The sequence below is a fragment of the Tenrec ecaudatus genome, chromosome 1 (genome assembly GCF_050624435.1).
Source record: "Tenrec ecaudatus isolate mTenEca1 chromosome 1, mTenEca1.hap1, whole genome shotgun sequence".
Lineage (NCBI taxonomy): Eukaryota > Metazoa > Chordata > Mammalia > Afrosoricida > Tenrecidae > Tenrec > Tenrec ecaudatus.
This window is the reverse complement of record NC_134530.1, coordinates 115499897-115516203: the sequence shown is the minus strand read 5'-3', so window position 1 is coordinate 115516203 and position 16307 is coordinate 115499897. Positions and strand designations below refer to the sequence as shown.

The window sequence follows — 16307 nt, the reverse complement described above, 5'->3', positions numbered from 1 at the left end:
TGCAGCCAGTGGGTCCTGGCTCTGTCCTCCATGACGTAACTCAAGACCCCGTCTTTAAGTACTTTTCTCTTTCGGCCTGCAAGGAGGAGATGCCATTGTCAAACGGTTTCCATTGGTCTTGGGCATGTTCCCCGGAAAAACGATCTCTGTAAAAATGGAGTACTTCCAGACAACACAGTCAAAACATAGTACAGAAGAAAGATGGTTTACACCGCAGTCGATGACTCGAGCAATTTAGGACTGCACCCTTTCATGGCTACATGATCGTGGGCGTTTGACTTAATATCTTTGACTCTCGGGGTTTTATTGTTTTTTCGTCTGTCAAATGGCAATAACACTTGTTCTCAGGGTTGTTAGGAAGGTTAAGTTACCCATGTTCGTTGTGTCAGTCCTGACTCATAGCTACGCCGCAGGACAAAGTTGAACTGCCCCTTCGGCTCCTGCGGCTGTACATCTTTACAGGAGCAGACAGACAGCCTCATCTTTTTCCCTCGGAGTGTCCGGTCAGCTCAAGCTGCTCACCGTGCAGCCAGTGGCCATGTATGCCACTAGGCCACTGGGGCTCCGTGAGGGTTGAGTTATCGGAGACTAATAAAACAGAATAAATTAGCATAGCGTGACCTAGGCAATACTGTTATTCCTTACTCCTATTATCAAGAATCTCTTTTCAGGCTGACCTAATATATTTCCATCTGTTTCTTGAGATTCTTGTTTCTCCACACCAGTTTCATTCTTCTTTAAAGGTACGACATGGTCTCAGTCTCAAGAATACTTTAAATCTTGCCCTTTAGAACTGCGTGGTAAAGTTAGAATGGAAAGAAAACGTAGCTGATTTTTTTTTATTTGTCTTTGGCTTTCTTTAGGATGACTTTGTTTTCTTTGCAGAATGATGAGGTGGAGTTTGTCCGAACTGGCTATGGGAAGGATATGGTCAAAGTTCTCCACATTCAGCGAAATGGACAGTACCACACCATCAAAGAGGTGGCAGTCTCGGTGCAACTTACTCTGAGTTCCAAAAAGGATTACCTGCATGGAGATAATTCAGACATCATCCCCACCGACACAATCAAGAACACGGTCCATGTCTTGGCCAAGTTCAAAGGGGTATGTGTCGTTTTCCTTCTTAGATGCTGCCTATCTTGTTTGCAGGACTTTCCTTATCAAAATTCCATTTACCTTTTAATTTTGTTATTTTTACCTTTAAGCCATTTCAAAATATTCATTTCCTATCCCAAAATTGTCAGGCTTGCAGAATAGCTTGGTTTTCTTCTGTTTCTTCTTCTACTCATGTTTCATGTTTTCTTTCTTCTGTTTCTTTGTTGATTATCTCTTTGTGCTCTCTTCTTTATTGTCTTCTTACAAAATCTCTTAGGTAGAGAAGTCTACCCACCACATTTACATGTTATTAATTAATTAGAATGATCCCGGGAGACAATGTAGGAATGGAATTTGACACATTTTATTATGCATTTCTGACTTCTGTTATGCTTTTGCGGTGTTTTCTTTCTTGTAGAAGCCACTTCCTGTTGCTACTACTATAGAAGATGATCTAAAAGACAGATTTCTTTTCGTAGATGAAATTCATGTATGCACATGTTAACACCTTCCTAACGTCTCTAGGTGACCCTGCTGGCGCAGCAGACGCTTTCCTGTGGAGTCGCCGCCAGCTCCTTAGTAGCGCTAGCATATGGTTATAATGCAGAACAGGTTTCCAGCAGAGCTTCCAGAGCAAAACAGACTAGGGAGATAGGCCTGGCAACCTATTTTTTAAAAATCAGCCAATGAAAACCTTATGGGCCACAAGGTCATAACCCATTTTGGGACTAGTGTGGGACTTTGCAGCATTTCCTTGTGTTGTGTTTGGAGCTGCCATGAATTGGGGCCCAATCAATGGCACCTAGCATCAGCAACTTTTCTAACGTCCTGACCACTGATTATCTGCATATATGTGGGCCGTCAAGTCAATTTCAACTCATAGGGACCCTAGGACAACCTAGAACTTGCCCTGAAGCATTTCCTAACTTGTAAACCTTTACCAGGGCAGATAGACAGGTGCTTTTCTCTAGCAGTGCTCTTAAGAGGGTTTTATCCACTCACCTCTCAGGCAGCGGCTCAGCGCTTCAGCCATTGCGCCACCAAAACTCCTTCGTATCCATCCCTGGTGGGTAGCATCGCTCTGCAGAGGCTCCAGGGCCACAAGGTTTAAGAGCTCCGCTGCTGTCTGAAAGGCTGCAGGTGTGAACTCACTAGTGACAGAAAGATCAGCTAATCGATGCTGGCAAACATGACCGCCTAGCAAGGCCTGTGGGCCAGTTCTACTCTGTCCCAGGTCACTGTAGTCAAACCAGATTCCATCATGGCTAACAAGGGCCGCCCTCTCCGAGTGTCTGGAGTCTGATAGAACGCAGTGTTTTTCAGCAATTCCGCCTAGGCTTTCTGTGCGTGTGAGTGGAACCGTGCCGGCCTACCAGTCAGCCACGGAGCCCTGGGGCGTCGTGAGTTGTGTGTTGGCCTGCCAGCTGCAGGGTCAGCAGTTTGAAACCGCCAGCTGCTTCGTGGGAGAAAGCGGAAGCTATCAATGCTGATAAAGAATTACAGTCTCAGACACTCACGGGGACGTTCTACCCTCTCCGATAGGGGTTCCCCGCCATTTGCCTGTGAATTTATTGTCATGTGGTGCGCGATGCGTTGCTGTGATGCTGGAAGCTATATCCCTGGAATTTCAAATATCAGCAAGGTCACCCCAAATGAACAGGCTTCAGCAGACAAGAAGAAGGAATGAGCTGTCCAATTCGGAGGAATTTGGCACCGAAACCCTTATGGATAGTATGGAAAGACTGCTGGATACTGAGAACCTCATGAATAGCAGGACACAGTCGGAGACAGTGTCAGAAAGTGTGCCACTCGGGGCAGAAGACACTCAAAACATGACTGAGGGATGACTAGCTGCCTTCTCAAAGGAGAGTCCATCGTAATGATGTGGATGGGGTAGAGCCTCTCGACCTTCATTTTCTCACGGTGTGTGCCTCAAAATGAGGAGAAACAACTGCAAACAATTCATAATCGGCACTTGGAATGTACAAAGTATGAATCTAGGAAAATCAGCAGTTGTCAAAAATGAAATGGAGTGCATAGGATGGAAGTCCTAGGCATTAGTGAGCTGAGATGGTCTTGGCATTTTGAATTGGAAAAGCATATGGTTTGCTATGCCAGGAATGTCACAGTCAAGAGGAATGGCAATGCATTTACTGTTAAAAAGGACACTGCAAGGTCTAGCCTGCAGTGCAATGCTACCTATGGTAGGATAATTATCTATGCACAAAAAGAAACTCCAGTCAATACCACTATTATTCAAAATTTTCACCAACCACTAATACTAGTAATGCAGAAATCGAAGAATTCTGCCAATTACTTCAGTTTGAAATTGATGAAACATGCAATAAGGATGCACTGATACCTATTGGCAATTGGAAACCAAAAGTTAGAAATAAAGAGGAAAGAACAGTAGCTGGACAGCAGGGACTTGTTTGTAGAAAGAACTGTAGCTGGAGATTGCATGGTAGAACTTCTTCAGTGCAAACACCTTTTTCAAAAGCACAGTGACCATACACATGGACTCCCCAGACAGAACATACAGAAATCTAACTGACTGCATCTGTGGGAAGCTCAATATCAACAGCGCGAGCCAGACCAGGGACCAACTATGGATCAGACAATCAATGGTTCATAGGTTAAGTTCAGATTGAAGCTGGAGAAAATGGAAACAAATTCATGAAAGCTAACATATGACCTTGAGAGCACCTCACCTGAATTTTGAGAACATCTCAAGATCACTAATGACAGAAGACCTGATTACCTGTGGGATAGCATCAAGAACACCATACGTGGATAAAGGTCAGGAATGAAAGAAAAGACCAAAGGGGTGTCAGAAGAGACTCGAAAATTTGATCTTAATTATAAAGCAAATGAAAGAAATGATGAAGTCAAAGAGCTGAACAGAAAATGTCAAAGGGCAGCTGAAAAGACAAAACAAAATATAATGAAATGTGTAAAGACCTAGAGTTAGAAATCCTAAAAGGAAGAAAATGCTCAATATATCTTTGTCTTTTCTTTTTAATTTTGTGGGAAAATTCCATTATCTTCCTTTAAAATTAGTTTCATTGGCATATAATTCACACATCATGTAATTGTACAGTTCAATCACATCAAGAAGACCTATGTGACATCATCACCACAGTCGATTTCCTATCATTTTGTTCACTCCTGCTCTCATCATCATTAGCTCCCCATTTCTCCCTCAGTCACCCTTGCCACGCCTCCAATGTTAATCCAGTTACTGTCTCTATGGATTTACCCATCCTGGACTTCACACACAGAAAAACATTAAAACAGCAAACTCGCAGCAATAAAAAAACAAAGCAGATAAACACCTCAATCAGATAGCAAGCGGAACATATTAAAAACTAGACCAAATTTAAAATGGGTCAAAAGAGAGCTCAAATGATAATGTGCTAAATTTTAACCTAATAGCAACGTGCAACGACCCATTCTCTAATGCATTCTGCATGACGGCAAGTCTATTCCCGTCCCTGGAATGGCCAGAGGGGATTCGCCCGAAGCTTAATACCATGTGTATTTTCCCCTTCACTTAAAAAATAACTAAATAAAACAAGTTTAAAATGGGCCCAACAGAAGATCAAAGGATATTAAAATTTAAATTAATGGCATCTGCCATAATCAACTTGACAATATTAACCAGCCTGCTCACATCCCTTCACTGTGGTCAGAGGAGATTCACCAGAGGCTTAGGCCATGTGTGGACCCTGCAAATGGATTTTGGCCTCCCACGGTCATCCATAGGTGTTTACAAGTTAAGCTCTGATACCATACCCTCCTCCAGGTTCGGATTTTCTTATTTACAATCCTAGATCACATAGGCTAGTGTGTTTCTTCCATGTGGACTTAGTTGATGCCTCACTAGGATGGCTGTCTGTCTGAAGACAAGCCTTTAAGTCCCCAGGCTCTATTCCTTCTGATGGCTGGGCCCCACCTACTTTCTTCCTCACACTTTTCCATAGCACCCTTATCGTCAGTGCTATAGAGGGCGAACATCAAGCACAGGCAAATCCTAAGAACCAATTATTCTTAAATTGGGGCTAGGATTAAGTGCAAGCTCTAAATCCATTCATATATCTATGGTTTATGTATGTTTTGGGTGTATATTAGAAATATTATTGTCATTCTGGGTGAGAGAATATTATCAATAATTGCCTGTGACATCACTTCAACTGCCATTGAGTCAATGCTGGCTCAGAGCAACCCTATAGGACAGGGTAGAACTTCCCCTGTGAGTTTTGGAGACTGTAAACCTTTATAGGAACATAAAGCTTCTTCTTTCTCCTACAGAGCTGGCTGGTGGTTTCAAACTGCTGACCTTGTGGTTAGCATCCCAATGCATAACCACTACTCATTGGTAGTATCATTAGTTGAGCCAATGGTTTAAAATTTAAAACACTGTTCTGAAAAGGAAATTATAAGAATATAGGCCAGCTATGAGCCACAATATGCAACTTGTTAATTTGTACAAATTAAACTCTTAAGAGGCTGTACAAGATTTACAAAAACAATGGGAGTTGGTGATGGGGCAAAACTTTCAATTATACTCATTCACAATGGCAGAACCATGCCTTCCAGATTCATACATGTAACAATGAAGCAAGGAGGGCATTAAAAGGGTAAATATATGGTATGTCTAGCCGCCATCCCTTAGACACCTTTACGACAAGAGATTTGAACCAAAGTCCAACGTCCACCAGTTCTATACCCTTGGGCTAGCCGTCATCTGCTTTTCTCACACTAGGGAGCTTCAGGCGTAAGTCCAAGGGTTAGAGGTGAGTGTGAGGCAAAACCCAGTTCACTTAGTGAGGTTTCCACATTGAGTGCTTCCGGTGTGGCCTGGGAAGGATGTTATGCATCAGCATATCTTAACTTGAAAGAACTCAAGAAAAAATTTAAGCTTCAAGTTACAATACTGGATGTTCTAAGTTAAAAATATTGAATGATGCACAAACATTAAAAGAAGATGGGGAAAAATACACAGAGGCACTTGACCAAAAGGAACCAGTCCACGTTCAACTATTTCAAGAGGTAGGATATGAGCAACAACCAATGGTGCTAAATTAAGAAGGTCGAGCTGCCCTGAAAGCATTAGCTAAAAAGGTTCCAGAAATTGATGGAATGCTAATTGAAATGTTTCAATAAGCTAATGAAGCACTGGAAGCATTCAACTTATCTAGGCCAGGAAATTTGGAAGACAGCTACCTGAACAATCAACTGGAAGAGATCCATATTTGTGCCCATTCCAAGGATAGGTGACTCAACAGAATGCGAAATTTATAGAACAATATCATTAGTATCATATGCAAGTACATTTCTCCTTAAGATCATCCAGCAAAAGTTGCTGCAGTACATTGACAGGGAGCTGCTAGAAGTCCAGGCTGGAGTCAGAAAGGATGTGGAACAGGGGATGCCATTGCTGTTGTCAGAGGGATTTGGGCTCAACGCAGAGAAAGATTTTTACTTGTGTTTTATTGGTTATGCGTGGAGCACAACAAACTGGCTAGGCTTGCAAACAATGGTAAGCACACAGCACTTTTCTGTGCTCACGTGGAACGTGTACACGGATCAAGAGGCAGTTGTGCAAACAGAACAAGGGAACACCGCATGGTTTGAAATCAGGAAAGGCGTGTGCTAGAGGTGTGGCCTCTCGCCATACGTATTCAATATGTATACTAAGCAAATAATCAGAGAAGCTGGGTTATGTAAAGAAGAGTGTGGCATCAGGACAGGAGGAAGGCTTATCAACAACCTGTGGTATGCAGATGACACAACCTTGCTTGCTGTGAGGAAGATCTGAAACACTTGTTGATGAAGATCAAAGATTACAGCCTCCAATATGGATTACAACTCAATGCACAGAAAATAAAAATCCCCATAACTGGGCAAATAAGTAACATCATAATAAAACGAGAACGGTTTGAAGTTGTCAAAGATTTTGTCTTCTTTAGACCCATAATCAATGCTCATGGAAGCAGAAGCCAACACATCCAACAGCACATTGCACTGGGTAAATCTGGTGCATAGGACATTTTTAAGGTGTTGAAAAGCACGGTGTTACCGTGAGGCCTAAGTTGCACCTGACCCAGAACACGCATATGAAAGGTAGACATTGAACAAGAGAAACAGAAGCCAATCCGTGCATTCGTATTACGATGCTGGTGAAGACTGTTGAAAGTTCCCTGAACTGCCTGAAGAACAAAAACAAACACCTGTCTTGGAAGGAGTACAGCCAGAATGCACTGTAGAGGCAAAGATGGCCAGACGGTATCCCATGTACTTTGGACCTGTTGTCAGCGGAGAGCAGCCCCTGGAGAGGACATAGTAAAGTGGAGGGGTAGCGGAAATGAAGGAGGCCTTCCGGAAGCTAGATGGACACGGGCGCTGCAAGCATGGGCCCAAACCCAGAACACCTGTTAGGACGGCACAGGGCTGGACAGTGGTGTTGTACGTAAGGTCTCTGTGGATCAGAGCCGACTTCAAGGCCCTTAACGACAACAACAACACGGGGATGCTATGGACTGACTCAATAGCTTGGAGTTTGATTTGACAACAAGCGCATCAGAGATGATTTTTAATTTGCTTAGAAGTCCATCAAGGAGAGAAATGTAGACCGGAAAACTTCTATTCTCTGATTTTACGTATGTCATGCCCTGCATGCATTAAGTGAAAAAGCTAATAAAAACATAATATCTACAAGATCAATTTCTACCCTGAATCATTACCGTGATGGTCAGAATGACCTAGCAAGCACAGGCAAAGATATAGAAACAGTCTCAGCTCTCTTTCAAAAAATCCGTGGAAGGAAACTTGTATTTCGTTATGGAAGAGGACCAGGCCGTAGGATCCTTATCCATCCTACCCCGCGTGAGAAGTTGTAGAAAAGTGCAGGAATGGCAATTTATATTCATTCATCATCGATGTTGGTATTGGTAGATGCCTTTGAATTAGTTCTGACTCATAGTGGCCCCGTAGGACAGGGTAGAACTGCCCTGTGGGTCTCTGAGACGCAACTCTTTAGGGAAGTAGAAGGTGTCACCTCTCTCCTACAGGTCATTTTGAAAAGCTGACTTTATGCTTAACAATTGATTGCATAACCGGTACAGATAGAACGACCTTATAATTTTGAGAGTGACCTAGGGTGCTATTAATACATATTCTGGAACAGCGGGTGTAACATAGAACAATCTCCAGGTATAAAACAGAACAATTCCAGGGAAATCTATACAAATAATACACCTTAATTAAAGACAAAGCTACAAATAATTAATCAACTCTTTGAGAACCATGAAGCTTTGCCTAGGGATTCAGATGAGATCTTTCATAGACTTGGGGTCTCAGATGAAAAGTGAGGCTACTAGCCAGACAGTCGACGATTCAAACCCAAGCCGAGGGTCTTTGAAAGTCAGGCCTGGCGATCTGCTTCTGAGGACCGCAGCCTCCATGCTCTCTGGAGTGCAGTTTTGCTCTGAAATGCAGGTGGGTGGGTGGAGGGGGTGTCACACAGTCAACAGGGTGACTGACAACAAAACCCTGCAAGGCAAGGAAGCTGGGGAAGTCCCTCATTAGCATCTGGCCTTCAGAAAGTGGGAGCACTTCAAGTTCCCACACTTGAAGTGTACTGTGAGGGCCTAGGTGGTGACTGAGCTCCCCATGAGAAGAATCTGCATATTGACTTACTTTTCACTCAAGCCCTAGGATGCTGATTTATTTACTACCCTTGGGAGCGCCAGTGAAACATTAGAATGATCAACTCATTTGCTAAGATTCTAACTGTAGTTCTCTTATTTATAAAGCAATTGGATCAGAAAGAGAGTCCCACGGGTATCTAAGAATTATTTTTAACTGGGACGAGCATCTCAGCTAGCATTTTGCTTCTTTTTACAGATCAAGAGCATAGAAACATTTGCCATGAACATCTGCGAGCACTTCCTTTCTTCTTTTAACCATGTCGTCCGAGTTCAAGTTTATGTGGAAGAAGTCCCTTGGAGGCGTTTTGAAAAGGTTATCTCGTTTATTCGTGATCCCAGTTTAATTTAAGCAACTTGGCTTCGTGGCATATGCTGATGTTTTTACTTTTTGTTTTTGTCTGATTTCAGAATGGTGTCAAGCATGTCCATGCGTTCATCTACACTCCCACCGGAACACACTTCTGTGAGGTTGAGCAGACGAGGATCGGTGAGAGATTTCCCAAGCTGCGACTCTGCGAGAGCATTTTCCCTTTCCCTCCTCTCCCTTCTCAATGGCCCCAGTTAGTCACACAAGGCAACTAACTACAGAGACTTTGAGAGCTTGTACATCTGAGATGGGAATGACCAGTGTGATTTGGGATTCTATGAAACTTCTCTCCACCTTGTAGCTTAAAAACGAAGCATTTATTTACACAACAAATCTACGGAGCCCCCGTGGTGCTGTGGGTTCGGGTCTGGGCTGTGACTCAGCAAAGCACGGAGCCCTGTGGGAGAAAGGTGGAGCTGTGGGCTCCTGTAAAGCCTTACAGTGTCGGAAACCCATAGAGTCAGACACCTCTTGGGCCGTGAGATGAATGAGAATGCATCTGGTGATTCAATGAGGAACGTCATTTGTATTGCCCACAGTTGAGGGGAAACAAAACAAAAAGGCCCCAGAAGACACGAATCAAAAGCTTTCAGTTTTCTGAGCAGTATTTTTGTACCATGCCATATTATCATTCAAACAGTCTTCATCAGAAATTTCTACAAAATAGCAATCAAGTTTCAGTGATATTTTATTTGGATGATAATAAAGCCATTGATATTTTAATAATTATAAAACGAATTTCATTCAAAACAGTAGTTAAAAAAATTCACTACCATGGAGTTGATGCCGTGTATTTACTAAGGAATTTTAAAGTTAACTGTGGAACAGAATCAAAATACAGGCCTTTTAATGCAGATAATTAAACAACAAATAATAAGATTCTCAACATTTGTCTTCTAATTTGTTCATGTTGTCAGAGTAGAGTTCAACAGTTGACTAAGAATTAGATTAGAAAACCTCTAAGAATCGTAAAGCCAAGCACAGACATGTATGAACCCCAATAAAATGAATAAGTAAATAACTGTAGTAACCAGTACAGATCAAACCTCAGAGCTCTGAACTCTTTCTCCTGCCCTTTCTACCTGACTCTCTCCAATGGGGATCTGAGGTGGCGTCTAATAAGTGTAAGACATGTTGTAACCGAAACCAAACTCACAGCCATTGAGTCCGTGATGACTTACAGTGACCCCCCGTGGATTTCCAAGGCTGTAACTGTTTACAAGGAGTAGAAAGCCTGGTCTTTCTCCGGTGGAGCTGGTGGTTTCAAACTGTCTACTCTCAGGATCGCAACCCAATGCATAACCACTACACCACTAGGACTTCTAAGATGTAATAAGGTTAACAAGGTTAATAAAACATATGGCCTTTTTGTCTTTTACTCTGAGACCTATGGGATAATACTCTCTTTAGAAAAATATTTTTATTAGATATTTAATATTTTTACTATCTGTGTTAAACTCTAGACTGTGGCTACTAAGCACAGGCTAGCAGTTCAAACCCACAAATTACTCTGAGGGAGAAAGAGGAGGTTTGCTGCTCCCTTAATGATTTACATAGCCTTGGAAACCCACAGGGGCAGGTCTGTCTTTGATAGAGCATCATCTCTTTATCTATCTATCTAATCTTCTCATATAAGGTTACTATCAACCAAAATTAAGTCAATGACCATGAGTTGTATTTTTATTTTATAGTTTTGAGTAGCAAGGGCATTCTCAGAGTCTGATTAACGTTTAGAAAATTATTATCAGATGAAAGAGGATAGAATGTATAGTTATTGAATTAGGTTGAAAACACTGATATTGATTCTCCATGAGTAACTCTTTGTACTCTTGTGATATATTCACTCTGATAGAGCTATCTGTTAGTTTAAGTGTTCTTCCCTCCTCCTTCTCCCTCCCTCCCTTCCGTCTGTCCGGTTTCAGTTTGCTGGTGCTGCCAAATCAAAGCTACCACCAAGCAGGTGCCTTGAAGAAGCCTTAGCGGCAGAGTGGTTGCGCACAGGGCTGCAATCCACCAGCCGCTCTCAGGGAGAAAGCAGGGCCTTTCTACTCCCACAAAGAGCCTCAGTCTCAGAACTCACAAGGGCAGTTCTAGCCTGTCCTGCAGGGTCACCGAGTCGGCATCAGCTTGATGGCAGTGAGAGAGACAGGTGTCTTTGAAGAACAGACATTTATTTTTCTGACAGCTCAGAATGCTTCTGACTTTCAGGCCTTTGGCTCTAGGGGAAGGTCCTTCTTTGGCTCTGTTAGCTGATAGTTGCTTCCAGCCATCCTTGGGCTTGTAGATGCATGCATCTCGCTGTGTTTTTCATAATACACCACTGGAAAATGATTAGGTTTAGGACACACCCTACTGTTATAATCTCACTAACGGAGGAAAAAAACCCCAACAAAAAACCCCAACAAAACAAACCTATTTCCAAACAGGATCACATTCAGGTACAGGGGCTCAAATTTCAAAATACCTTTTGGAGGTCACAATTCAGCCCCTAGCCGATACGTCCTATAAGTACCACGCGCTAACCAATTGTGCCAGTGGAGTTTCAATAGCCGATACTTCGATACTTCCTTTCCTCCTTCATTCCTTCCTTCTTGCATTAGATTTATGATTTTGGAGAAAAGACAAAAATAAAGTTTCCAAACTTCCAGGATGATAGATAGTTTTCTACCAAATCTATATTGACTATCCATTGATGCCAACTCAGTGACCCTACAGGACAGATAACAATGACCTATACACTTTACAAGGCTGTGACTATTGAGGCAGGTGGCCACATCTTTTTTGCCTAAACTGAATGGTGGGTTCACGTTGTCAAGCTTTCAGTTAGCAGCCAAGCGCTTTAGCTAGCTAGTGTGCCATTGGGTCTTTCTGTTGACTGCCCTCATGAAATGATACACCCTAATTACCACTGTCCAAATTAACATAATGAAGGCCATATTGGGAATCTAAAAGTTTTCTAGCTGTCAACTTAGAAAAGCAAAAGAAAACAGGAGGAACAAATTTTAATCATATACTTTATTTAACCCCCTGTATACTGAGTACTATCATCTCAGTGTGTATTAAATGTCAAATTACCAATGAAATATTTTACACTTTTTTTCAAAATCAGGTCTTCCAAATTGTGTGTCTACTTTGTACATTCTAACACATTTCAATTCACACCAGCCGTGTTCCAAATGCACAGTAGCCACATGTGGCTCATGGCTCTCACCACAGCCCTAACTTGTTTTTGTGGTGACTTGATATACTTAGGACCTTCTTCAGTCCACCTTCAACTATGTAAAATAATAGTCTGGAGTAAGAATTCATGAGAGATCACTTAAAATGGAAAGTATTTTTGAAACGTGCATGTGTCATTAATTCCAATACCAATCTTTAACTAATTAGATTTTTAAAAATTCCCCTTTTTACTCAACAATTAGATTTTGAGGACTTGTCTAGAAGGTGTAGATATAGACAGGAACATGATATTCCCTGGCCCAGTGAACTGGTAGGAGATGGGTAGTAGTAGGAGACAGACTTATCAATGGAATGTACTGTAGTGTGATGGACTCCAGGCGACAATGGAGGGATTACAGGAATGTTGTGGGGACAAACCAAAAGAAGCGAGTCCATTGTTTTCAGGTAGATTTGCACTAATAACAACCCCACATAAGGTCTACAAGGATGTGGCTCTTCATGGGAGAAGGAGTAAAATTTAAATTGCTAGGGAAAAGAACATTACAAGCAGAAGAAACAGGATGCCGAACGTATGCAAGTTGAGTCATGGAGGTGTGGAAGAAGGCGAGTCAAACATTTTGAGCACTTACCTTATATTCATAGTGACCCCCGAGGGCAGAGAAGAACTTGGAGACCCTGTGGGTATCTACGACTCTCTTTATCTTTTCTCACATGGAGCAGCGAATGGTTTTGAACAACTGCCTTACAGTTAGTAGCCCGATGTGTAGCTTATCCATTGGATGGCAGTACATTTGGAGGTTTTTTTTTAATTTGTTTGGTTTTTGGTTGATCTTATGCTGATCATTATATTGGACAACGGATTGGTTATTGAAAGAACAAAGCATTTAAGGAATGGTAACACATTTGGTAGTCTAGTTCTTACTAAGTGTGACATTGAAACGAAGATGAAAGAGTTGGTTTGGCCTGAACTCTGAAAAGCCATGAGTACTATATTGGCATGTTTAGTATAACTTAGGGGAAGTTTTGAATGGTGGTTCAGCTCATAGGCCTTGGAGTTAGATTGGACTGTAATTGAATTTGAGTTCCATTACTTAATAATTTGGGGACTATGAGCAAATTACTTATCCTACCTCAGTCATTTTTTAAATTTGTGAACTGAGAATAGCAGTACCCACCTCATACAGTTTTCCAGAGAGTTAAAGGAGGCAAATGCCAAATGCAAGACAATGAGCACAGTAGCTGACAAATGGGTAAATCAAACCAAACCAGACTCACTGACATGGAGTCGACTGTGACTCATTGCAACCCAGCAGGATCGGGTAGAACTGGCTCTTTGGATTTCTGAGACTTTGAACCTCTTAGAAGTAGACAGCCTCAGAGCTCTCCTGCACAGTGACTGGTGGGCTCAAACTGCAGACTTTGTGGTTAAGAGCTCAGTGTGTAACCCACTACACCACCAGGGCTCTTGGCACATGGGCAGCCCTCTTTAAGTGATAGCCATTGCTATTATTTAAAATGGCAACTTGGAGCCAGGAACCCAGATGTGTGTGTGTGTGTGTGTGTGTGTGTGTGTGTGTGTGTGTGCACTTTTGTTCAACAGTTCTGACCAAGGCAGCGCAAACGAGCTGGAGGAACAGGCAGTAGGGAATCATAGAGGAGAGGTGAAGAAATGATAGGATATGAACTAAGGCAGTAGCAATAGAGATGGAAAGGTTAGTAGGGGGACTCTGTAAGACATTTCTGAAGCGTAACCAATAAGTTGTAGTGGTTAAGTAGGGATAGGAAGCTGGAGAGAAAGGGGAGTTAAAGTTGGCCCTGTGATAGGAGAACGGGGAGGTTGAAGGATGAAGAATGCATGAATGGGGGAGGTTTTACGGGGAAGCTGGAGAAGTTGGGTGCGTGGAGCAGAGGCAGAGTCGCAGCCAGATGGATGGATGGAAGGTGATGGTGTGGGGCTGAAGGAGCTCACTTGCGAAGGTCACATACAGTGAGAAGAGAGAACAATAGAAGAGGCAAGAATATTTCCCAGTGTAAAGGTGAGACAAAAGAGTGGTCAGAGAAACAGAAACACTGGGGATGGTGTTGTCATGGAAACAGAAGAAAATGAGATTTTAAAATTGACTAATTGTTGGGGTAGCGTGATGCATGACATAAGCTTCCTATGTGACGGCTCAGCACAAGAGACGTTGACTTCTGTTTTGCAGAAATCCAGTCCTCTCTCTCTCAGCTATTCTCACTGTGTCCTCCATCTCATTTCTCCTTTGCCCTCCCAACCCACACCTAGCTCGAGGAAGCCACTGATATAGTTTCTACCTGTATAGATGCCCTGTTCTAGATATTTATACAAATGGAGTCACAATACGTTGTCTGGCTTTTTTCAGTTAGCATGCTATTTTAAACATCCATTCTTGTTCCTTTTATGGTTGAATAATGTTCCATTGTGCTACATTTTGTTTATATCCATTTATCAACTGGTGGGAATTTATGGTGCCCTAACTTTTGGCTAGTGTGAATAGTGTTGCTATAGAAACTTGTGTACAAGTTTCCATGTAGATGTTTATTTTCATTGCTCTAGATATATGCCAATGGGCTCAAAGGCCGGGTCACATGGTCGCTCTATGTTAAATAGTTTGAGGGATTGCAGGCTGTTTTCTAACGTGACTGTGCCACTTTATACAGCCACAAGCTGAATACGAGAATTCTGATTTCTCTATATTTTTGCTAATGCTTGCTACCATCTGACTTTCTGTTTCTCACCATCCTAGTGGGTGTGCTGAACTATTTTTTGGTGTGTGGTTTTGATTTACGTTTCTCTGATGACTAAAGATAGCTAGCATCTTTTCATGTGCTTGTCAGCCACTTGAATATCTTCCTTAGACATATCCTAATTCATTTGTCTATGTAAAATTTTAGGTTACTTATCTTCTCATTTTTGCGTTGTAAGAGTTATTTAAATTTTTTAGGTTTAAGACAGACCTCGATCAAATGTATCATTTGAAATATTTTCTCCCACTCTGTGAGTTGCCTTTCCACTTTTCCAGCGATGGATGTTATTTAAAGTACAAACGTTCTAAAGTTTGATGAAGTACAAATTATCTGCTTGTGGTTTTACTGTCATATCTGGATCCTTCTCCCTGCCCTGCCTCTTCCTTTCTCTTTGTCCAGAGTGCTGGGGAGGAAGCCAAGGCCTGGACCTCCCTAACACTCAACTCTGTCCTTCCCACCCACCGACAGTGGGACAAGGTGCTCTGTGGGTGCCACTGTGGGAACCCTGCTTGTGAGGGGCGGTTGTGGGGTTCCTACAAGGGGGCCTGAGAAAAGGCCTGGGGAAAGAGGAGGTGGACCCCAGCAGCTTGGAGTGAGAGATTCAGAGTGGCAACCTCCCTTGGAAGGAAGTCTATGAACTCTTTTATAAATCCAGTATCATGAAAATACTCTTATATTTTCTTCTATGAATTTTATCCTTTTTATTTCTTACATCTGTGCAGGTCTTTGATCCATCTTGAGTTCATCTTTGTCTGTGGTGTGAGATAATGGGCCAACTTCATTTTTGTGACATTTTTAATACCTACTTTTGAGAGTCACCCTTAGAGTATGAATTCAGATCAGACAACCAGAGCCGGGGAAGAGCTACAGGAACAAAAGGAGAGGGGACAAAGTTCCTATGGGTAAGCACCAAGCCTGGAAGCCACATACCACTCCTACTCGAGAGAATCCAATCACACAGCTCCACACTTTACTGCAGGGAGCCTAGAAAACAGTCTCACCGGGAGGAATATGATTTAGTTGCAAAGGGCTAAAGTATGGGTTGAAAAGGAATCCACAGAAGCTTGTGGAATTTGGCAAACGTGTCGTTAATGACTGCCTGAAGAATACCTTTAACAGAGCCAAAGAGGCGGGGGTGGAATAGCCAAGTTTCAAACTGAACTCTGCTGTCGAACCCATTCCGATTC

The 16307-nt window shown here is 42.4% G+C and overlaps 1 protein-coding gene across 1 annotated transcript in view; it reads left to right on the top strand.

The window, feature by feature from the left end:
- The window catches only part of LOC142433913 (uricase), a 31928-nt gene that overhangs the window by 1313 nt on the left and 14308 nt on the right, over positions 1-16307 (top strand). Inside the window, exons 2-4 of the mRNA XM_075538593.1 lie at positions 886-1104; positions 9004-9120; positions 9216-9294. Coding sequence (XP_075394708.1) covers positions 886-1104; positions 9004-9120; positions 9216-9294 — 415 coding nt within the window. The remainder of the gene's footprint in view (positions 1-885; positions 1105-9003; positions 9121-9215; positions 9295-16307) is intronic.